This window comes from Tachysurus fulvidraco, chromosome 6 (genome assembly GCF_022655615.1).
Source record: "Tachysurus fulvidraco isolate hzauxx_2018 chromosome 6, HZAU_PFXX_2.0, whole genome shotgun sequence".
NCBI classification, from domain to species: Eukaryota; Metazoa; Chordata; class Actinopteri; order Siluriformes; family Bagridae; genus Tachysurus; species Tachysurus fulvidraco.
Genome location: NC_062523.1, coordinates 29,576,397 through 29,600,724, shown reverse-complemented (window position 1 = coordinate 29,600,724; position 24,328 = coordinate 29,576,397). Strand labels below are relative to the sequence as shown.

Genomic DNA, 24,328 nt, shown 5'->3' with positions numbered 1-24,328 from the left:
CATCAAACCCATAAGCACTCCGTGTAAGACACTCGAGATCTTCCACACACACCACGTCTTCATGGAGCTCTGTGCTTTGTGCACAGGAACGTTGTCATGATGAAACAGGGTTTGAGTCTCTTAGCGCCTCTGAAGGGAAAACATAAAGCTACAGAAAACCGAGATGTTCTACACAGCTTCCAACTTTGTAGAAACGATTTGGGGAAGAACCACCTACGGGTGTGACGGTCAGGTGTCCACAAACGTTTGGCTTCCATTTTTGCTTCAATTTTTTTTTTAGTGATGTGACGCTGTATATTGATTTTCCAAAACTAATCCAGAGACAGCTTTTATTATAAATGATAACAGAATACCTCCAGGCAAAATAACTGAGGCGTATATCAGTAGCTAAAACGTCATCAAGATAATAAATACTCATGTTCTAGCTCCACTTTGAAATCGTTTAGCTCACCTGTGACAGCATTCCTCAAACTGCTACCATTTCCTTGTTCCAGAAATGTCAAATCAGTCCCACTTCATGTGAGTCACGGCATTAAACAGCTAGCTAGCTTTTTTTTTTTCTTCACACACGAAACAAACTCTATTGACTCCTTGGAAGGAAACAAAAGGGTTGTTGTGAGACTCAGCCCTTTCTTAGCACTCTGGTATTTTTCTCATTTATGAAGTAAGGATAGTGTTTTAAAAATTCTAATCGCATTAGATTCGCACTGGGATTCGGAACAACTCCACGAATTCCACACTATTTGTCCAGGGCCTCGAGATTTCTCTCGATCTGCAGGAAGTTATCTGTCTGCTACTAGAGATCGCATTTTGGCACATAGCACACATACTGTATTTATATTAAACACTTCCTGAATCGAGAAATCAGCAATGTAACGGTTAGATTTATAGAAATCCGATCCAGTAACGTTCTCTATGTTCAAACTGTTAAAGCCTTTGACCACGTATGCAGCACAAACATCTAGATTCATAGGAAAAACTGTATGCAGAAACTCGCCGTCCGTGGATTTCCATCTCATAGCTATTACGTACGACACCATAGAATACAATATAATCCCTTCCTGATACGGCCTCCGTTTTACAATCCCGAGCCATTTCTCAGAAAGGTCGTAAGGTTACACGCTTTGTTTATACTTTCGGGCTCGTGTGTGTGTGTGTGTGTGTGTGTGTGTGTGTGAGTGTGTGTGTGTGTGTTTAAAAACGTTTCCATGCCCCGAGCACGGCAGCTCTTTCATTACCCCACAGTACTGTCTCCATTGTGCCCACACTTTACTTATGCAAATTTCCGGCTAAATATTTTTCTTCGCGTGAAACCGGTCCTTCCAGAAAGTATGGCACAGTTTCTTCCAGCGGGGTTTTAGATTTCATCATTTCTAGATTTTATCAGCTGTGTTTTCATACTGTGGAAAAGCTAGAAAGGGTCACAGGTCGTTTCTTGTGTAAACTGACACAACGGGTCACGTCATTCTCTTTCAGCGTCGGCGTCAATCAGGCACAAAGATTAACCAGCAGTTCATACACAAATTCGTAGCTCTTTATTTGCTCCGTTGGTTTTACTGTAGATGCTTTTTGCATAGAAGCAGTGTGAGATACACCGAAAGTACAGTATGTTGACGCCCGTATAAGGATTCGGACCAGAAGTTATTACCGGAATTTGATTTATTTATTCATTTAAAAAAGCATTAATTGCCAGGATGAAGCTCCTGTAGTTCATCTTCCGGAGATATCGCCATCAACAATGTTTGTGAATCGCAGGAATAAAATATCTGTTAATTAGCTCTACTCGGACACTCGTGAACTTTATAACCTCACGCTCCTGCTCATTTAATGCATGCTGCTGCCACACGATTGGCTGATTAGTTGACTGCAGGAATGCGCAGGCTTACCGCTGTTTTCCTATTTAATAACGGACAGAGCTTGTATATGGGGGTAGTGGTGGCTCAACTGGTTAAGGCTCTGGGTTGTTGATCGGAGGATTGGGGTTCAAGGCCCAGCACAGCAAAGCTGCCACTGCTGGGCCCTCAAGCAAGGCCCTCAACCCTCTCTGCTCCAGGGGCGCTGTATCATAGCTGCCCCTGCACTCTGACCCCAACCTCCTTAGTTGGGGTATGTGAAGAAAAGAATTCCACTGTGCTGTAATGTATATGTGGCGATAATAAAGGCTTCTATGCCCCGTTCTATTCTATTTACATCATTTTAAAATTCCCACAGTACGTACTATAACCCGTGAAAACGACTCTTGACAATTGTGCGCCGTACGGGTCGAGAAAAGCGGTCGGGAAAACCAAGCGAATAAATTTTTCTTGGGATTTTGTAGCCAAAGAATAAACACACCACTTCTGTTTGATTAAAATTCGCCACGATGTACCCGAAGACCCTCCGTTCGTTTAGCAAGCGCTCGTCATTTCTAACATACCCGAGATTTTTCTCAGAATGCCTTTTTTACATCGAAGAACATAGAGGTCAACAGTCAGATAGTTTCCTGCAAGTTATTTATCACCCATTATTTAGATTCTAAAGGCATTCCAACGCCAAGTGCAGGAAATGGTAAGCACAATACTTTGAGAAAACATCTCCTCCGTCCAACGCACGGTGAGGACGGGAACATTTTCTTCTCTCCATTTTCTTCTCTCTGTCTAACAAAACAATACGCAGCTGATGTATTATTCGACATGCGGTTATTTACATTCAGATCCTGGCTGGCTTTTGGTATCTTTTCTTCACAGCAGCAGCAACAGCAGCAACAGCAGCAGCAGCAGCAGCGATAGCTTACGCAACCACAGGCCTATTTTCAGCATCAGCTCACTCGATACAGAATGCCCCAGATATTAAAAAGCAGCAGCTCGCTGGGACGTGGAGAATTCCATTAAGCACACTTCACCTTTAGGACAAGCGGAATGTGTTTAGCGTGTTTGCGGTCAGAGCGCTCTCACGCCAGAGTGAGGCAATCCCAATACTCTGACCAGATTGAGAAACAAGGGATGGAGTTGCTCTGAGTAGGATGTGTTTAAATACTCCCGGATAGGATGCGCTTTACAGACGAGCAGAGGGACGGACGCCGTATCACGATTACCCCGGATCAAACCCATCGCATGGTTCCTCGCACACACACAGGAAGCGGTCACGTTTTTTTTTCACTCAAGGTAAATAGCGCTTCGCGTACATGTACGTCTAAATAAACGAGTACACGCAAGCAAGATCCTCCGCAAGCAGCATCCAGGATCTCAGCGCTAATCATAAAGGCAGTGACAAAAACTCACAGATCAAACGTCATGGAAAAATAAGACACTTAGATCTGCTGCTATTTCTCTTAACAAGTCTTGTTTGATTTTGTTTCAAACACTCGAGCACAGTGGGGGTAGAACCGCTTTCGCTATTGTGCTAATTAGCGAGTTAGCAGCTCATGCTCCTGCTTCCCTCTGTGTGAGTGTGAGTGAGTGAGAAAGAGAGAGAGAGAGAGAAAATCAGTGTGATGCACAGCTACCAGTGCTTCCTTTCTACTTCATTATTCCACATTTGTGCAGTGCCTGTTTATGGTAATATGCTTCCAGAGAATTAATCCGTTACGTAACCTGACACGTACATTTGTACCTAAAGTTATAAACATGGTTTTTGACATTCTCTCTCTCTCTCTCTCTCTCTCTCTCTCCCTGTTTCTCTTTCTTTCTCTTTTCCAGCTACGTCTAACCCATTTACCCAGAAGCCTCCACTGTTCAGCACCCTCCTATACTCTCTGGTGCCGATCATGGGCATCGCAGCCATCGCCCTCCTCTCCTTTTGGATGTATCGGCATCACAAGCTGGCGTATCCACCCGTCCTGGTGCCCACGCAGGTAAGGCCTGGACGTTTCTCCTGGGCATTTCACAGGTTCAAGTTCAAAAAGCACAAAAGCACGTACTCTCGTCTAATCTTGTCCAATCCTGTCAGAGAGAGTCAGAGTGGGTCTGGAAGAATTTTTGTCCTCAGGCATCTTTCAACACTAGTGACCTTTATTACACTGATCACAAGAGAAACATAGCTATGTTTATATGTTTATTGACAACATAAAGGTGTTTTATTAGTAATCGTAGTCGTGCTGATATTCAGTACAACAGCAGGATTGCGAGTGCGATGTTCATTTCACGCAACAAGAAGTCCTGGAGTTCATAGCGGCTTTTATAGGCCAGGGATCACCCGAGTTGCCGTCAGACTGACATGTACAGTAACCAGTCATAGATAGGTTTGTTCAGCGTCATGTTTAAGGGCGTGAAAATGTAAAGTCGATGTTTCTACAGAACCAGACAGTAAACGGTCCGTTTAAAAAAGTCGAGCGTACAAACGAGTCGGTAACGTTCACATCGTTCGTATCCTCATGGTCACGATCGCTTCTCGTTACCACAAGGGACATAATGTAAAGGCACAGAGGCCTCAGATGACGACTTCAAGGCATCAGAAAGGCATCAGATGACGACTTCAAAACTCCTTAAGAGTTTCCAGGCTCGTGTGCTGTAGGCATCAGACATCCAGTCAAGAGTTTGTCTGAGGCTGACACCATTTAAATACTCTGCAGAGATTATAGGAATCCATTTGCCCGACGCGAGCTACACGACTCACATATTACAAAAAATATGGCAGAAAAACGCAGTAAAAATACACTTCTGTCTTTGCATATGTACTTCAGGAAGAAAAAGTTCATCCTACTTTTATTAAAGAAAAGCTTTTCAAGAACAAAACGGTCGCCCCATTCAGAACCGAAAAGCCTTCGCTCTTTCGCTACGGATTCCTCAGGTACATCGAGGACGCTCAACATGTCACGGAAAGTCCAGAAGAAGTGTCGTAACCCAAGACCAAGGAAGAACAAGAAATGATTCCTCAGAACGTTATCTTTTATCTCAGCGACGTGTAAAGCAAAGTACCGTTTACAATTTTTACTCTACTCAGAGATGAGCATTCTGATGAGACTCAGAGATGAGTTTCTTTCCATTCTGTTAACAGATCTGTTGATATAACATATTGATATGGTACAAAGAAGATAAAGATGAATTTTGGTTTAAAAAGGTGCCAATATGTTATTTTTTTTTCTTTGTCGTCACTTGTTATAAGTCTGGACATGTTTTTCAGCAATGCTGCGATTTAAACATTTTTTTTTTCCTTCTACTTTTTTTTTTTTTTTTTTTTTTGAGAAGCTGAAACACTTCAAATATTTCAGTACAGCTTCGAGCAAGATACAGAAGGTGCGAGAAGTTTTGTGTTGTTACTTGCAAACAGGAGCCAGATCTCATTTTCCAGGGCACTGACAGGACGTGTAACAGGGGCATTCTCCGGCTTTCTAACGTCGATGGCAGCTGAACAGAAGCGTTCGGTTTAAAATAAGTAGGTCAGGTTTTAAAAAGGTGTTGCGCGGGATGGAACAGTGCGCTTCTCTGATCGATGGCCCGAGAGCTTCCGTTCGCTCGTGTTTTCAAAGATTTTTTCCAAAGACAACTCTCTTCTACGCTTCTCTTTTGGCCTCTTTTCAATAGATTTGTCTCGGTTTCTTTTCTCGCAAAGCCTCCTAGAGGAGCTCTTCTGCTACCTCTCTGCCTCGGATCTGACCGTTTGCGGTCACCGTTATGGCTTGAAGCCGGGAAGCTTTACCACCGGCAGCACAACGATTATTAAAATATCTCACTTCTCTAAAATCTTTCACTATTCTGCCTTTGCGTACTGTACGAAACTAATCATCTAAAAATCTCAGTCGGTTCCAAGAATTAAGACCTGGGTGGATTAAAAGCCTAGCATTTTTTTTACGTGCAAGAGAATTTCTTTCTTTTCTCTCCCAAGACTCAGCAGCCTGAGTGGATTTAGTCATTAACGACTAGGATCCGTTTCCACGTAAAAACAGATTTCGCGTGCTCAGAAACAATTTAACCTCCAGACTCTTTCATATGTCAAAACTGGAATGTGTTAATCAGCCCCAAACACATCAGTGTCTTTTGAGTCATTAGATTATTATCTCCCTAGTACGCTGCATATCGTCTCGTGGTCGTGTCTCCTTTAAAGAAGCGCTTTTATTTTTAACCACCCATAAGCTTTTCATCGATTAATCAGGATGTCCAGCATTCCACATGCCAAAAAATAAGGAACAACGTAAAGGAGAATGGACGGAAATACAGAGAAGAGCCGAGGGCGGCGTTCGGTTGTGTTCGTTCTTATCCTGTTTACACATTTACTAGAGTAGGGAGCTAATTGTTTTAAACTTTAGCCCATTTAGGCGATCAAAAGCCGTTTCCCAAACATATTCATTATTTTTATTGATCGTACATTTATTTTTCAGCCCTAATGCATCCTGTGATGTTTCCCTTCCACACAAAGACGCTACAGAGACCACAGGTTTACACGCTTCCTGCTCTCAACCAATCCAGGCTTTCCATGGGTTCAGAAACGTTCTATAATCCGTAAAGAAATCGAAACTCTCACGCTATGAGAAAGGGAAACGAAACACGGACGACATCGACGATACTTTTGGCGGCACGAGAAAGCGCATCAAGACTCCCCATTTCTCTCACTTTAGGTCTTTCACACTCTTTGTCTCACTCATTCTCTTGCTCTTAGTTAAGAGTGACAGCAGTTCCTTATTCATACACTAAAACTAGATATTTACGTAGCCATTGTGACGTTGATCGTCGGACTGGCAGTTTCATCGTCCAGCCCATATCGATGGACACAATACTGACATCTATTTTAATTTTATTTTACTTACTTAAAGGTGCGGTCTTCGTTGTTTGAAAGCCACTGTTGATATCTGAAATCACCAAAACAAACACGCCCCTACCCCAAATGGGTCCCACCCCTGTATCGATAGCTCCGCCCATACATACGTAACCCAGGCAACTAATAGAAAGAAATGTGTCTTTATCATAGCTGAAGGGAAGAACAATACGATTGTAGATAAACAAACAAGCAAAAATGACACACAAGCATAATCATGTAAAGGACAAAGGCATATATTAGTTCTGTGTAACAAAGCAAAACCAACGTTACTCACCTATCGAGAAGGAAAAAAGCAACCTTGGCGTCTCATCGCAGGCCTTCGGGTTTTCTCCAGCGCTGGAAAGCTGATCCTATATTAACACGTCCTACTTCTTGCCTTATCGTAAGCCTTTCTTCTCTTTCTTTCTTTGTTTTTATCCTCCATGTCAATGTTAAAACCGCTTTCTGCTAATGTCACACATGTGCACCGAACACTCTCTCCGCCCATATTGACAAGACACGCCCCTTTTCTGCTCATTGGCTACACGTTAGTTTTGTATCTGTTTTGTTTTTGAAGCATTTTTCAAACAACGCAGACCCCACCTTTAAGAACTGCTTTGTGTTCAGTTATTTTTTTTTTATTTCTCTGGAGAACAGAAAAAAAATAGAGCAGCCCTTAGTCATTCATCACAAATCACAAATTGTATTTTATAGATACATTTAACAGATATTAAGTCTGAAACCCTTCGGACTCGACGTGATGCTATTCTCGTGATGTTTTCAAAGAATTGATTTAAAAAAAAAGAAAGCGTCATTTCAACCAGATTTAAGTCACAGAAGACGTCAGCATTCCGAAGCAAAACAAAGTCATATATTTAGCTACTGTCCTGAAACCACAATCAGCCGATTGTCACGTCTCCTGAAACACATTCATGAAAGATGAACACCGAACACACTCCAGACGACGACACCCGGTGCCATTCGCATTCAGGTGTCACGACCGTCCTGTCAGCCGTCTGTTGTAGTACGACGTAGTCGGAGACTCGCCGTATCCCCACGTTCACCTGAAACAGTGTTTAACTCTGACCAGCCGACAGCGCTGTTAAACAGGCCAAGTCGGATTTACATTTGACCCAGATTCTCTCCATCCCATCTGTCTCAATCTCACACTCGCTCACAAACTAACACCTTCCTCTCTGCTTCCTTCCTTCCTTCCTTCCTTCCTTCCTTACTTTCCTCTCGACTAGCACGCCTTTCATATCATGATAGAGGTAAGAGAAGTCTAATTTTTTCATCTGTCTGAAGAGAGAGTCTTGGTTCCTGCTTCCTTTCCTTCCTTTTTTCGTTGAGTAACAGCATTTACGAATTAGTTTTTTTTTCCAGACTAAGGTGGAAAACGTCTGATTTTGTTGTTCTTTTTGTTTGTTTGTTTTTTTTTTTAGTTGATCCCTGCACACATGAAAGTCTGTTATGCTTTAGCACACCGAGATTCTTTTTGGGTTCTTGTTTGTTTTTACAATGCACGGAGAAACCCGAAAATCCCACGTATTTCGTTGGAATCGAGCAGAAGATTAATTAAGCTGCATGTAAACCAGCGATGCCTTGCTTTTGTATGCACGCTTCCAAGCATGCAAAGAACGAGCTTACAAAGATGAAATTTGAAGGAAAAAAAAACGTGGCAATTTGACTTGCGCTAATTCAAAAGGTGCCAACATCTTCAGAGATCCGGGCTGAGAGTTCTCTCAGGTCTCCGTAGCACACAAAGGCAATAAAAACGTCTACGCTAACGTTAAACATAACCGCGGTATATTATGAGCAACAGCGCTTCTGAATTCTCTAATCCGATTGGTCAGGAGGCGGCGACAAATTTATTTCCTACTACGAATCGGCGACGTTTCGTCCGTCATCTGATCTTTTTAGTCTCATACGAATACGCATATCCGGGATTTTCCACGCAGGCGTCACCTCACTTTAAGGACTATATCATTAACCCTCCCCAGATATTAAACATTTGGTTCGGAAGCTAAGACCTCGAATACGTGCTGGGGAAGAATTTTTAAAATAAACTCACAACATCGTCATTTTGCGGCATTTCCAATGGAAGGTAATTGTATGACGGTATGATGCAAATATCCGGGTTCAGACATCTCATGAAAATGTAACTCGTTTAAAACTTAAAACTGATGTCTAATAGTATCAGATAAAACCATTGACGATTGTTGGAATCTCACATGACTGTATTCTCCAGGTTTCCATGTAATGAGACCACGACAATAAACACCTCAAATCCTTCTGGCCATTGTTTGACTTAACGTCTAACCACCTCGGGCGTCTGGGGAGAAAGATCATTCTTAAATTACAGAAGAGCAGCGCATGTAAAAGCCACACTCTGTAACAGTGCAATAAAGAGCCATTGTCATTTTTTTTTAACATAACCCAGGCTATTGTGTCTGCTGTGACAGGGCATAGTGGAGGCTTTGGGGTGTGTGTTTTTCTTTGTGTTCCTCCCACCACGGAGCTCGATCCTTCATGTCGACACTCTCGTTTCTGTGTCAGCTCTTTCAGGGCTCGTTTTGGGTAACAGTTAACGCAACTCAATCTCAGACGTATTCCCTTTCTCCCCTGCTCTGACTGATTTTTTATTTATTTATTTTTTCCTGCTTCACCTCCTCCCTCGCATGATGGATGTTCTGCCCTTTCAGCCCGTCTCGTTCCCGCTTCCAGTCACTTCATCTCCTTTTTTCTCTGGTGGAAAATTCCTGGAGGACCAAATGGAACGTGGTACACAACCCAGATCCATATACTTTGGATCTCTCTCTCTCTCTCAACTCAGGGGTGTCACATCCAATTTTTGGACGAAATTTAGGCCAAGTACGCCACCGTAGCTGCTCTACATTTGACCTACTTTTGTCAAGTATCAGCATCAGCACAGGAACCTGGCAACAAAACCACCCAATTTTTTTAGTCTTACCGCTGCGTTTGCCTTTACCCTGGAAATGTCGGGTTCAGTGCAACACTGAAACAATAGAAAATGCAACAAGGGGAGCTGGATGTGAGCCAGCCAACACTCACTGGCCACGATTTACAGGTGGGGATTAGCTCATGTGAGAGCCATTTGTGCAGAGCCATTTGTTTGTCAGCTAGCAGAGATTAACTGGTCAGAACGTTTACATCGGATACGCGCACGCTTATATCACTTATACATGTAGAATGACAACACGTCACAGGGGCCAGAGGTACATAAAAATGATAAGCCACACGAACTGGTCATCTAACAATCTGTGTTAAGTTTATGCTATCGATCAATTCATATGTCATTATCCGCTATCCGATTCTTTCCATTGCTCCCAGTCAGCTTTTCAAACCGGCTCAGCTCCCCATCACCCTATTTACAGCTGGTATGAACATGCTTCACCAACTTAGAAGTCTGTTACTGACTGTACAAGCAATGGATCGCTTTTTTTTTTTCGAAAAGCATGAGACAGAACCTGCTCCGGTTTCAATCAGATTCCAGATTCCCCTTAAACATCTCACGTGACCCAACACGTGGTCTCAAACCCAAGGCTGAGAAATTACGTATGAATGTAAAAGTTATGCCTGATGGTGACGAGCACAAACTCGCTGTGTCCGTAAGATTGCCCCAGTTCCATTTTTTTCTGTTTTTTTTTCTGTGTGTTTCAGGACCCTGGCCCCATGCCCCCTTCGCCCATCCTCGGCCAGAAGCCGCTGCAGTTGCTGGAGATTAAAGCCCGCGGTCGGTTCGGCTGTGTGTGGAAAGCACAGCTGCTTAACGACTACGTGGCTGTCAAGATCTTCCCCATTCAGGCACGTGAAAAGCTTCCGAAGCTGCCGAGTTAATCTACCGAGCTTATTTTCTCCACAAGCGGCAGTTAGCCGACCGAGAGAGTTCAGCATTTTTTTACTCGCCATCAGCTATAAACCTAACTATGAAATTAATGCATAGATGGTCGTCTTAGACTTTCTCTTTTCATGCACATCAATTGCCTTTATCGACTTCTTTTAAAATTAGATATAGGGTCATTTCCCTGTCCTTATTTTAACATAATCACTGGACCTAATTACTTCACCGATGTCACAATCAAAGTTCTCATCTAAATTTCTTAACTTAATTGCACATTTTTCCAGGATAAGCAGTCTTGGCAAAACGAGTATGAAATATACAACGTTCCTGGCATGAGGCACGAGAACATCCTCCACTTCATCGGTGCTGAGAAAAGAGGGGTCAACCTGGACACCGAGTTGTGGCTCATTACAGCTTACCACGAAAAGGTAACGTAACCTAGACAAGAGGTCAGTTTTCTGGCAAGCTTTATTTATACAAACCACTGACAGGTGAAGTGAATAACATTGACTATATTGTTAAAATGATACCTCTCAAGGGGTGAGATGTATTAAGCATCAAACGCTGACCGCTGTACACCACTGAAAGCTCCTACAATGGGCATGGAGTATCAGGACTGGAACACAGAGCAGTGGGAAATGGTGGCCTGGGCCGACTCATCACGTTTTCTTTCACATCACGTGGACTTAACTTTGAGAGAGATTCCACCAGGATGCACTATGTCATATGATGCACTTATTTCCAGGGATTTCAGAACAGCACAACAGATATTGCGTCATCGGTCAGACGTGGCCTATTTTATAATCTAACCCTAACCGTAGATTTTGGTTGTTTATTTGTTTTCAAAAATAGCTTAGAACTGTAAGATAATAAAGCATAATAGATATAAAATATAAAATCTACCTGTATGACTGTTTTTTTTTTTGTTTTTTTTTGTTTTTTTTTTGAAAGAGGGCGTTTTTTTCAAGACCTCCAGAAACACGCCCACTTTACGTCGTGGTAACGAAACCCCTGGAATTTAGCGAATGCCGTAATGTCATGGGCGATGCTGTGTTGGGAAACCTCTTGCCTTGGTATTCATGTTGCTGCTGCATGCAAGTGCCCCTCTTCACAGTAACAGTATTTCCTAATAATACGCAGGATAATATGTTCTGCCACACCGGAAAAATACTTCATGAGCGACTTGACCTACAGACTCCACATCACGCAGGTCCGATCCGCAGAGACGCCGCCTCACAACATCGTGGACTTAAGGATCTGCTGCTAAAGTCTTAGTCCCAGATTCCACAGCACCCTTTCAAAGGAGTTCATATAGAGTTCTTATGGGGTTCTTAAGGACTTTATATATCATATATATTTAACATATTCATCTTAATCCAGAGCCTGTTTCTGAAACTCTCAGAGCAACGAAGTAGAAGAGGACTAATGTCACAGTCGTGATCCTGATTCAGTATGGCCTGTAAAAAACATTCGTGAGTCATCACATGTGCCCGGTAGACGTAGAAACACAAGCTACCTTTAAGCTCTAAGTGGTTAATACATGTCCTTTTTTTAAATAGAAGCTTTATCAAGTGTGTTTTGTCATCGATACAAAACACGCAGGGCTCGATTTCACACGCTGTCGGACTAAAACGACGCAGAGTATCACCATTAACACTGCAGTTTAAGCTGAATGATCTGTATCTATCATCCTACTGCATTTAAATTACAGCATGAGTCATTACAAAGCAACTGCTACCTCCTACTCTAACATTGTTTGTAGCGGATGCTTGCCTGGTAAAACCCTTTCTGTTTAAGGTGTCCTACATGAAGTCGTTTGCTCACAGATCCTTGTTTCCGCAGGGTTCGCTGACTGACTATTTAAAAGCCAACGTGGTGACGTGGAACGAGCTTTGCCACATCGCTCAGACCATGGCACGAGGTCTAGCATACCTCCATGCCGATGTCCCTGGCCTCCGAGACCGGCACAAGCCGGCCATTGCTCACAGGTTAGCGCTTCCCGACACCTTCATGACCCTGCGTGTTTTTGCATTATTTTACGATCGCATATCATTCAGGTTTGTTCACAAAGATTTTGTGATATCCAGGACATTATGACCGGTCTATTAATATTCCCTGCAATATTAAAAGATTGAACTAAGATCAAACAAGAGTCCTGCGACCTTGATTAAACGGCATTAGCTTTTCTGCTCGGTGCATTTATCGATTTAGGAAGAATTAGTTTAGAGTTGCACTCACTTAGCGTGTGTGTGTATGTGTGTGTGTGTGTGTAGGGATATCAAGAGTAAGAACGTGCTGTTGAAGGCTAATCTGACAGCCTGCATCGCTGATTTTGGCCTGGCCTTGAGGTTCGAGGCCGGCAAGTCCGCCGGGGACACACATGGACAAGTGAGTAGCGCTAGCAGAGAAAGATGTAGCTGTTTGCTCACAGTAACTCTTCAGCTCTATTTAAACATTAAAAAAGGCAGTTTAAGCCACGTGTTATCGATCCTGTATCTCATATTCTCGTATGTACAAATTCTGATCTATTTATTTTTTGGAGATTTTATTGTGCTAGGCTAAAAAATTTTCTGACGTCTGTGAAAATGACTTTCATTTATAATGGCTGTTACAGAGAGTGTTCCCAATGCACTCCCTCAAGCTTAGGAAGGTGAAGGTGTTTATATTTTCATTAATATTGTTTAGAAGTAAGATAAGCCAAGATGCAGCGCAAGTGTTCGCAGTTCACATTCCTTTTTCTCGAATAACCCGAATACGCTCACAGCGCTCGATAATCGCTTGATGAATTATCGGATCAGGGACAATGACGCAAAGACCGGCAGCTGCACGCACATCAGTACCGTCCTCTGTGATGTGTCGTAGGTGGGAACGAGGCGCTACATGGCTCCCGAGGTGCTAGAGGGGGCCATCAATTTCCAGCGAGATGCCTTTCTCAGGATAGACATGTACGCCGTGGGCCTGGTGCTTTGGGAACTGGCATCCCGCTGCACAGCCGCAGACGGTAAGAACAGAAACGTGTCACCAAACAACAAAAGAGCACTGATTAATTTGGAGCAGCTAGTAGAATTTTCTTTGAGTACGGCTAATTTGCTCCTGCGAGCTTTCTGTCATTAATGGCTTTAAATTGTAATTATCGTAAAAGGGCTTCAGTCAGTCATAACCATTGTAACGTCTAAAGCCACACAATCAAGGCTGGACCGCTTCTCTCTGGATGACAGACGTGATTATTCACACATCGGGCCTTTATCGAAACGAGCAAAATTTATTCAGAAATCCCTCTCAGGTGCTTTTACACAATAAAGACATGTTATTTATGAAAATCCAGTTCATTCCCATCCTGAGAGCTTCTGGGTTGATGTACATTTGCATATAAGGCAACAAATAAGGTAATTGATCCACATTGTGTAATCGCAGGTGAGGTTTTGGAGATGTTTATACACGGATTACACAACGCTTACATTGCTTATTTATTTTAATCGCAAACACAAACGGAATGAAATTTTCTTTCCAAATCGAGTCTTTTCTTATCAATGACTAGAAATAAATCAATCCGAAACAAACAAGGCAATTCACGGGATTAAATTGTTAAGACAAAGCTAACGGCAACCTGTTGCAGAACAGTCTACGGTAGCTGATGAACCGCAGTTGTTTATTTGCATTATATTTTCACGTATCCGTGGGCATCGCTACATTTAAACCAGATACGCTTTTCATTTGTTTTGTTGTTTACTACCCATGTGTTCCTTTCCCAATATACTGCCACAATTTCTCTTCACTGGAGCTAAGACGCTCAAACGCTGTTCCGACGTGACAACGCCCCTGTGCACAAAGCACAGAGCTCCATGAAGACATGGTGTGTGAAGTTTGGAGTGGAAGAACTGGAGAGCCCTGACTTTACCCCATTGAACACCTTTGGGATGAACTGGAACACTGACTGAACCCCAGAGTCTGACTGCATTAATGCTCTTGTGGCTGAATGATCAGATTGTCCACAAACTTTGGCCCCATAGTGTATTTATAAGTATATACAAGACATAAGGATGTCAAGCATTACAGATATTTTTATCTGTAAGTTTTTTTAATTCAGCTTGGCTGGAAAAATATTTACACACAACTTTACTACAAGACTTTTTTTTTTTATCATACACAACATTCTCACTTCAACCAAACTTTCCCAAACTCTAGTTTTTTGCACCTTCCCATCAATTGCTGTCGTGTTTCATTGTCTAAGATTTTCTTTTCCGATGCACAGATTAAGGACATGTTAAAGGTGCGGTGCACGTTGTTTGAAAGCCATTGTTGACATTTGCAATCACCAAAACAAACACGCCCCTAACCCAAATGGGTGTCACCCCTGTTTTAGCTCCGCCCCACACGTACATACGTAACCCAGGCAACTATTATGGCGGAACCTGCTGGGGCAGCTGGCGGAGGGGAGATTTTTATCAGTAAATGAACACAATGAGTAATACTATGGTAATACAAATGTTTGTTTTTGTAGTACTGTGTGTTGTACCGTGAAAGGTTTAGCTCCGTTTCACGCGGAAGATGACGTTCAACACCTAGAACCCGAGGCAGAGGTAAAGGCAGGTATCCGCCATGTCAATGTTTCAATCGCTTTCTGCTAATGTCGCACATGCGCACTGAACACTCTCTCCACTGCATATTGACAAGACACGCCCATTTATGCTAATGTCACACATGCGCACTGAACACTCTCTCCACTGCATATTGACAAGACACGCCCATTTATGCTAATGTCAGACATGCGCACTGAACACTCTCTCCACCGCATATTGACAAGACACGCCCCTTTATGCTAATGTCACACATGCGCACTGAACACTCTCTCCACCGCATATTGACAAGACACGCCCCTTTATGCTAATGTCAGACATGTGCACTGAACACTCTCCACCGCATATTGACAAGACACGCCCATTTATGCTAATGTCAGACATGCGCACTGAACACTCTCTCCACCGCATATTGACAAGACACGCCCCTTTATGCTAATGTCACACATGCGCACTGAACACTCTCTCCACCGCATATTGACAAGACACGCCCCTTTATGCTAATGTCACACATGCGCACTGAACACTCTCTCCACCGCATATTGACAAGACACGCCCCTTTATGCTAATGTCAGACATGTGCACTGAACACTCTCCACCGCATATTGACAAGACACGCCCCTTTATGCTCATTGGCTACGTTTGCTTTGTTTGTCAGCCCAACTCGGTTTCCCCAAGCATTTTTCAAACATCATGCACCCCACCTTTATTAAGTCATCTATGGATGGAAATCCCGCTCGAGGCAGTCGAGATTTCATGTGGACTTACTCTATTTTGCTCCTCAAAATGAGTTTACAACCCTGGGAACAGGTCCAATTGCTCGAACAGAGCTCCTTACTGAGCTCTCTGTAAAGATAAAAGACAAATCCGTTACATGCTTGCTTGATCAGATGGGTGGAAATGCGTAATAACAACCTCAAATACCTAACTGCCTCGTAATGTAGTCAGCCTATGGATTTTTTTTCCCCCATTGCAAATATGTTCCCTTTTTTTTCACACTCTAATGAGCATTTGGAGCGTTCTCATCTCGAGCCAAAGGCATGTACTGCATGACCCAGCACGCGCAAGGCATTTTCTAGCCGACTCAAACGTAGCTTGAGGAATATTTTATACAGTTAATAAGCAGAGGTGTCAAAATAAAATGACATCCAGTGATGGACAACAGCGAGAAGGCAGGGAGTGTGTCTGTACAAGCACGGGAAAGACAGGATTGTCTCCTTCTTGCTCCATGTCCTACTCACTCGCAGTAATAAATGAATGTGCACATTCGCTACAGAGACACGTCTCCACCATGTCGGTGTTTTAGGATGCGGCCCGCCGTCTTTTTTTTTTTCTGCATGGGTAGAATGAAAATCTCTGTACCAACAAATTCTCACCAAGTAACCAAGTAGTGAGGAGGTCTGGGGTTCAGTCGGTGTTGAGTCAGAGTCAGGGCTCTGTGAGGAACACTCGAGATCTTCCACTCCAATGTCTTCATGGAGATGCTTTGTGTAAGAACCACGTATTAATGTGACCGTCAGATGGTCTCAAAATCTAAGGCCATATAAAATAACAATTCGGGGCTTTTTTTTTTAAGCATATCTATTATGAAAGACCTGTAAACCAACATGTCTGTATGAATCAGTGTGAGTGAAGGTGATGTGAACTTGACCGTGTGATAGACTTCTGGCTTTTGCTTTCTCAGGTCCAGTGGATGAGTACATGCTACCGTTTGAGGAGGAGGTGGGTCAGCACCCCACTCTAGAGGACATGCAGGAAGTGGTTGTGCATAAAAAACTGAGGCCCACGCTGCGCGAGTGCTGGCACAAACATCCGGTACGTCCTCTAACACTCGGCTGTAACTAGCCCAGTGACCGTACTGATATAACTCAGGATTATGTAATGCTTTTCTCGTGGGACTTTCTGTAATTAAAGTATGAGCATCGTGTTGTGTTCTTGTCCTCGATCTCTTTTTGTTTTGACTTGTCATAATTGCCCTGTATTTTTGTCTTTCCTTCTTTTTTTTAATTTCCATTTTTTTTCCACACTGCCACGTGCTGTTTCTGTTATTACATCCTGTCATTTTTCTCTCTCTAATGTTGTCTTTTCTTTCTTTCTTCGATAATCTCTCTCTCTTTCTCCCCCTCTTTCTCTCTCTCTCCTTCTCTCTCTGTCTTCTCTTTCTCTCTCTGTCTATCTCTCCTTCTCACTCTCTCTCTCTCTCTCTCTCAACTCTCTCTCTGTCTCTCTTTCTATCTGTCTGTCTCTTTCTCTCTCTGTCTCCTTCTCTCTCTCCCCTTCTCTCTCTGTCTCCTTCCCTCTCTCTCTGTCTGTCTCTCTCTCTTTCTCTCTGTCTGTCTATTTCTCTCTCTTCTCTCTCTCTCTTCTCTCTCTCTCTCTTTCTCTCTCTCTCTCTCTCTCTCTCTCAGGGCCTGAGCATGCTGTGTGAGACCATAGAGGAGTGTTGGGACCACGAGGCCGAGGCTCGTCTCTCAGCAGGCTGCGTAGAGGAGCGCGTGCTACAGGTGCAGCGCCTCATCAGCATTTCCGCCCCCGACGACATCGTCACCATCGTCACCATGGTGACAAACGTGGACTTTCCACCCAAGGAATCCAGTCTATGACTAGAGGAGAACAGCGTGTGACGTTACAAGGGGGGGAAAAAACCCACACAAAGCTCGGAGCCGCTCGCTCGAAATCCCTGGTGATTGTACTGTATATTTGGTTGGTTGCGGTCACCAATGCTGGATCTTACAATGTGCTCGTTTCAGTAGCACTTAGAGTGCGTGTGTGTGCAAACTCATGTCATGAGGCTTTCCGGATAGGCTGAACAGAATTCAACCTAACAAGAGGACCTCAGGCGACACACTGACTTTTAGCAACCGGACAGTGTCACACGTAGTGACACTCTCGTTTCATCCGAACGAGAGAGAAACAGAGCTTTTTTTTTTTTTCTCTGAGCAAAGAAGGAGAAAAAGGAAAAAAAAAACTTCTTTTCCTTATTTCAGTGTACAAAAAAGAGCAACAGTACTTTCTGAGAACACATTTGACTCGTTGCAATGCCAATACGAAACAGCTTCTGAATGTCTAGCGTGTCACTGCTGTATATTCAACCGAGAGGATGAAAAAAAAAATCAATCGTTTTGTATCTCTGGATTTCCCTCCCAGCGTTTCTGTCAAATAACCACGAACCTCTCTCGACAAGGTATACCTCAGTTTCTCATCCTAATAACAAGTTTGTTTTGTAACACTATATAAAAGGAGAAAAAAAAAACTATGAAGCTATCTGTTGACCTGCAACGGGCACAGAAGCTTTTTAATACAAGGGGTCGGGGGGACCTTTTATTTATATATATGTATGTATATGTGTATGTATATATACATATATATACACACATGACAACAGATTATGCCAAGAAATTATGGCCATTCATAAACCAGTGTTTTTCTGCCTTCTTTCTATTACTCGTCTTATTGCCCGTGTCTTTTCCGTGCTGCCCTGCTGTTTAAAATGTGACTGTTTTCTGAACATTGTGACAAATTGATTGTAAAAAAAAAAAAATCAGTTTTTAGAACTTTATCAAATCCTGTTGAGAAGAAAATCCCTGAAATATATGAATTCTGTGAAAATATGAAAGCACTTACCAGTATAGGTTTGCGGTGTACTCACGGCAATCGACAGACGTGCATGCCTCGTATTTCTTTTACTCTTGTGCGTGAAATCTCGAGCAGTCATCAGTCTTCTCCCTGATTCCCTTTTTTTTTTTTTTTTTTTTGAGCAGGGTGTTTTGTTTTCATTTGTGCAGATCCTCGTCCGCTTCCCAAGCTAACCCGAGTACGGCTTCCTTTACCCCCGATCCTAACCCCAGTGTAAATATGTACAACGTAAACATCTAGCCTCAGATTAGCGGCCACGCGTCACCACGTTTGAATAGTTCATGTCTCAGGAAGCCTTTATCTTTCGAGCGTTTCTCTTCCGGTGCCATTCTGGTGATCCATGTCGTATCGTGTATGCAAGAGGCCTTCATCGCGTCCTTTATCCAACCACTTCACCCTGGATTTTTAGTTCCACTTTGTAGCTTGATGTGTTTTTTTTTTTTTTTTTTTTTGATGTCACCAAGCTAAACGATGCCATGTGAAAAGGTTTAGATCGAGTCCTAAGACTTGCACACAAGTATTATGTTCATACGCTGGTGTCATCCATTAACAATGGGTTTACGGTGACTACCGTCGAGAAGAATCAGGTCGCTGTTGTGATTCTATTTTTTTAACCCATCCTAAAGCGCTCAGGTCTGTGTGACCGTATGCAAGCGTGCTCTCAACTCCAGCATTTTCACTCAAACTCTGACACTCGCGTGCATTGTGCTGCTCATCCTTCTGACCAGGTGCCAACATGTATATATATATGTGTGTGTGTGTGTGTGTGTGTGTGTGTATATATATGTGTATATACATATATATATATACATATATATATATGTATATACACATATATATACACACATATATATATAAACTTTCTTCAGAGACCGAGGGTCCTAACGCTCATTCTAACGCAATATCCTTTGCGTCTCTGCAACATGATTTGATTTGCATGGTGCTGACTGGCCACGTTAGCGTTTTCGGGATAAGTCGTCCGCGAAACACCAGGTAAGCTCTTTCACTTCTGGAAAGCTGGCTTGTCTGCCGTCTCAGTCTGGATTCGAGCCTAACAACTGCTATTGTTTAGTAGCTTCTCGTAGCTGTTTTTTTTTTCCCCAATGCCTTGTCGGTGTGTCTGAAATGGAAATCGGTGAGGCATCGATTTATTTTATGTTTTTTTTAACCACGATCCGGTCCGATCCAGCTGGGGGAGAGCAATACAGAGGTTTGCGTGTAATTTGTAATTATTTTCATCCTAAGACGCAGACGATGTATTTGGCGAATAGACGGCCTGAACACTAAGCCAGTGTTTAATTATCTAGTCAGTTCGTTTCGTCTAGATGAACGTTTTGTGTGGTTATTTACATATAAATGTAAATCTTCGAGTCAGATATAGGCGCTATTTTGTAGGAATCGGATTTAACCGCACCTTCCCTATCTGACTGTTAATAACGGTTCAGTTGTGAGGGCCACCACGAATTTCTCCGTCCTGTTGTTTTTTTTTTGTTTTTTTTTTAATCATTTATGCTTTAACCAGCAGGTGGCAATAATTACACCAAACCAAAATTCTCCACAATTTCTCTGTATGGCCAAAAATCTGTAGACACCTGACCATCGCAGGAAAATGTGATTTCTTCTCCAAACTGTTGCCACAATGTTGGAAACCCACACCGCTAGTAACAGTTCTACAATTTCACTTCACTGATTCTAAGAGGCTTCATCCTGCTCCTTCGGGATGAACCGGAACCATGACTGAAACCCAACATCGGCGTCTGATCTCTCTGACGCTCTCGTAGAAGATCGATCACAAATCCTCAGAGCAAATAGCGGAAAGACGTCTGCTACGACAGCAAAAAGAAGATTAAACATGGAGTGAAATGTTTGACTAACACGCGACGGTGCGATGGTCACGAGTGCACAAACACGCTCATGCTGCCTCCTTAAAGACCAGACGGTAAGGAGGTTTCGGTTTCAGACAGCCGGGATTTTCAGTGTTATCGTGACGATCAGGGCTTTGAGAGACTTCACCCTACGTTTCCTTTACTCACCCCTGGGTAGATGATGCACTGGGTCATGTGAGAGCATTGAAAAAAGATCCTTACTCAACCCCTAAGCATCCTTTCTCCTCTCTTCCCTCATGTTTGCAGAAGACTGGATTTAACAGTGCACCCGTATGTAAATACGAATAACGTTTTAGATTGTGAAAAGTAGCATGAGGTTGTGTTTTTTTTTTTTTTTTTTTTACGGTTTCAAAAGCAAAAACACTTTATTAATATTATGGCGAAATAATATTGTTGTTTATTTTGTATATCTGTACTTTAGGTTGTTTTATTAATTTATGTCACAGCCCAAACAGGTTATTTTTATTCCAAATAAATGAGACGTGGTTTTGCTCTATTTATACAACTGGTCTAGTGAAACACTAAAAAAAAAAAAAAAAAAAAAAATATTCTTGATCTTGTCTCTTTACCTCAGACTTCCCGGTTCTGACTTGACGTTATCACAACACGAAGAAGCAGTGTAGCACGACAGACAACATGGTGCACGTGTTGTGAAACATGTAACATTCAATGGGAATCGACCAGCAGGTTCTCTCAGTTCTCTTCTTTCTTTTTCTCCTGGCAACAAAAAACGCACTTTGGTTTTTACTGAACTTTTTTCCCGCTCACTGCAACGCCACCGATCGTCGCTGTACCATCGTCAGTGCACGCAAACGTATTACCGTAACCCCCGGACACGCCATACGAGTAAAAGTATTTAACAGTCATATTCAGGGCCTGGTTGGAAGTCGTTGTTACATATTGTACATATGAAATTTTATGCTACTCCTTCCTTCGAATAAAGTATAGTGACTGCTCTGACTCGTCTCGTCCGTACTTCTGTTCCGTTCCTGTGCCTCGTGGCACAGATATGTATGAGATATGGATCAGAGATGCAACAACAAAACTAGCATGAGGTCAGTGGTACATTTATGTAACATCTAAAAAAATAACTGGATGTGAAAATGCAGGAAAAAAAACAAGATTTGAAACGAAGCCAACAGGCTACTTATTTCTATTGGAATATTTTCATATAACAGCAAAGTCCATCCTTTTTCTGTAATGTTTATTCTACATTATGTCACAGGGAACCTGGAGAATATCCGGGTAGGAGATAGACACACAGTGCATCACACACATCTGTTCATACGCTACAGACAATTTAGTGATCGGGCTACAAAGCGTTTCTTGGGACCGGGAGATTAAACACAAATACACAGAGGAAACATCTTAAGCACTTCATACACACACACACACACACACAGTGTGGAGGCAGAAATCAAACCCTTAACCCTGGAGGTGTGAAGCGTACATGCCACAGTACGTGCATCCATACTGAATAGCTTTCACTAGGTTTCTTTATAGACGAAGTATATTATAAAGGACACGCGTATTAGCACGACAGAAGAGCATCATCATCACCAGAGCTCACCAGTGCTTGTTGGATATTTCCTGACACACACACACACATACTAATAACCATGTCAGTGTCCCTGCTGTGCTGTGAATGAACCAGGAGGTCAGATAATATCCGGTCAGTGGTGGTCTTATGGCTTTCAGTTTCTGCTGACTGACGTGGTAGAGGACAGCAAACACACTGCATAGCAACATAGAGCATTAATACTAGATCACCGTGACAGTAGACGAATCTGAACGCCGAATGCTTGCTCTTCGTTTCTTTAAGTCATACTGATAAGCTTTCGATTCATCACACTGCCTGAATGCCAGAGTTTTGCGTGGCCTGGAAATAAGGCGACCGAAAGGACAGACGGATTCACGTTCCAGTTTTTATTCAGCGAGTCAGATATATCAGGTAGGTAAACTGCCCAATTACAGGGGCTACCTACTGTTCCAAGACTTCCTGTCCTAAATTTCAACTCGCTCCAAATTTCCTTTAGAAAAGTTTTTGCACAGGGAACACCAGGGACTTGTCTTTCACTGCTTTTTGATTTATTACACGGGACTAAATTACAGTATGACTTACAATATGGAAGAATGACAGACTAGTCGAGATGAGTACACTATGTTTTAGTGAGGAACATTATACAGAGACATCATTAAGCGAACAGATGGGCTCCCGTGTGCTCGGAGATATATTACTACTTTTAAAGAGCGCGTCTGCCCCGTAAAATTCATCTCAACAACAACCATCTGATGAATGTGTCTTTATATTTAGGCTACACCTTCCCTAGTGCTGTTCGGTAGTGCTGTGATGCGTCTTCTGATATTAATTGGGTTGGTTTTGGGATCAAGCGTTTTGTACGGCAGTGAAGAATTTACGTTTTTTTAGACTGAGACACGTTACACTGGAGGTCCTGTGCTGAAACACCAAGGATTGTTCAGAGATCTTAACATTTACATTTCTGGCATTTTATCCAGAGCGACTTACGTTTAATCTCATTTTATACAAGTGAGCAATTAAGGGCAGAGCCGTTGTGAGGGTGGGGCTTCGGTGGCTTAATCCACTCGTGTACTGTTTAAAGCCCCTGGTCTTTTTGAAGTCTGAAAATGTTTTACACTACAAATAAAATTCAAGACTACAATTCAGTTTGTTCATTCAGTTATGCGCTGTTTTAAAACATAAGTGTTGAGCTGTTAAACAAAACACCCTATAATCCGGTCAGCGAGAGGCACTGTTGTTAGTGCACGGCCATTGGACATTCGTTCATTCGTTCCTTGGAAGAGTTGGTGAGGTGGTAATAATCGTGAAAGTGACGTGACATACAGCTAAGTACGGTGACCCATACTCAGAATTCGTTCTATGCGTTTAACCCATCCAAAGTGCACACACACCGTGAACACACACCCGGATCAGTGGGCAGCCATTTATGCTGCGGCGACCGGGGAGCAGTTGGGGTGCCTTGCTCAAGGGCAACTCAGTCGTGGTATTGCCGGCCCGAGACTCGAAACCACGACCTTAGGGTTAGGAGTCAAACTCTCTAACCGTTAGATTAGGCCAGACTTCCCCTAATGATAATAATGCAACGGTTGGTGTGTCGTAGTCTCAGAGGGCTAAACCACTCTTGCCTTCCAACCCTAGCAATTCAAGGGCCGTGCTCAGGGGCCCAGCAGTGGCAGCTTGGTGGACCTGAGATTCAAACTCACAACCAGTAGCTCTTAACCACAAAGCTAACAACATCCCCACCTCTTATCTTGTCATTTATATCCCTGTTCCTCATTTCAGCTTTCAGGCAGCATTCACAGACGTGAAAAGAAGCAGATATGAAAGCGAGATGAGGTATGAAACTACTTTGATGGCATTAGTGAATTAGACTGTGGTGGTCATGTTTGTAGGCTAATGGTGCTGTGATATAACAAAATAACCTCCTGAAGTGAACTGGTTTTAATTAACCATGTGTACTGGAGTGTGTTACTCTTCTCACACCACTGCAACCTGCCAGCAATTACCACGATTCATTAACTCATGAACAACATCCTGCTTTTTAATGCTGCTGTAACATATCAACAAGTTAATAAGTTAGATCCTGTACTGACGTCACCATAAACATGAGCTTACC

General features: G+C 42.8%; 1 protein-coding gene across 4 annotated transcripts in view; it reads left to right on the top strand.

The window, feature by feature from the left end:
- acvr2aa (activin A receptor type 2Aa) overlaps window positions 1-21,632 on the top strand; it is a 39,461-nt gene extending 17,829 nt beyond the window's left edge. For 3 of the 4 annotated variants that reach the window (XM_047814861.1, XM_027152427.2, XM_047814862.1), the window contains 8 exons: window positions 3,678-3,832; window positions 10,393-10,536; window positions 10,858-11,001; window positions 12,416-12,561; window positions 12,847-12,961; window positions 13,436-13,574; window positions 16,835-16,965; window positions 17,559-18,582. In XM_047814861.1, coding sequence (XP_047670817.1) covers window positions 3,678-3,832; window positions 10,393-10,536; window positions 10,858-11,001; window positions 12,416-12,561; window positions 12,847-12,961; window positions 13,436-13,574; window positions 16,835-16,965; window positions 17,559-17,753 — 1,169 coding nt within the window. In that variant the 3' untranslated portion in view covers window positions 17,754-18,582. Of the gene's footprint in view, window positions 1-3,677; window positions 3,833-10,392; window positions 10,537-10,857; window positions 11,002-12,415; window positions 12,562-12,846; window positions 12,962-13,435; window positions 13,575-16,834; window positions 16,966-17,558; window positions 18,583-19,655 lie in introns of those variants that run through there. The other variant, XR_003441394.2, reaches the window with a different exon arrangement.
- The last annotated feature ends 2,696 nt before the right edge of the window (window positions 21,633-24,328 follow it).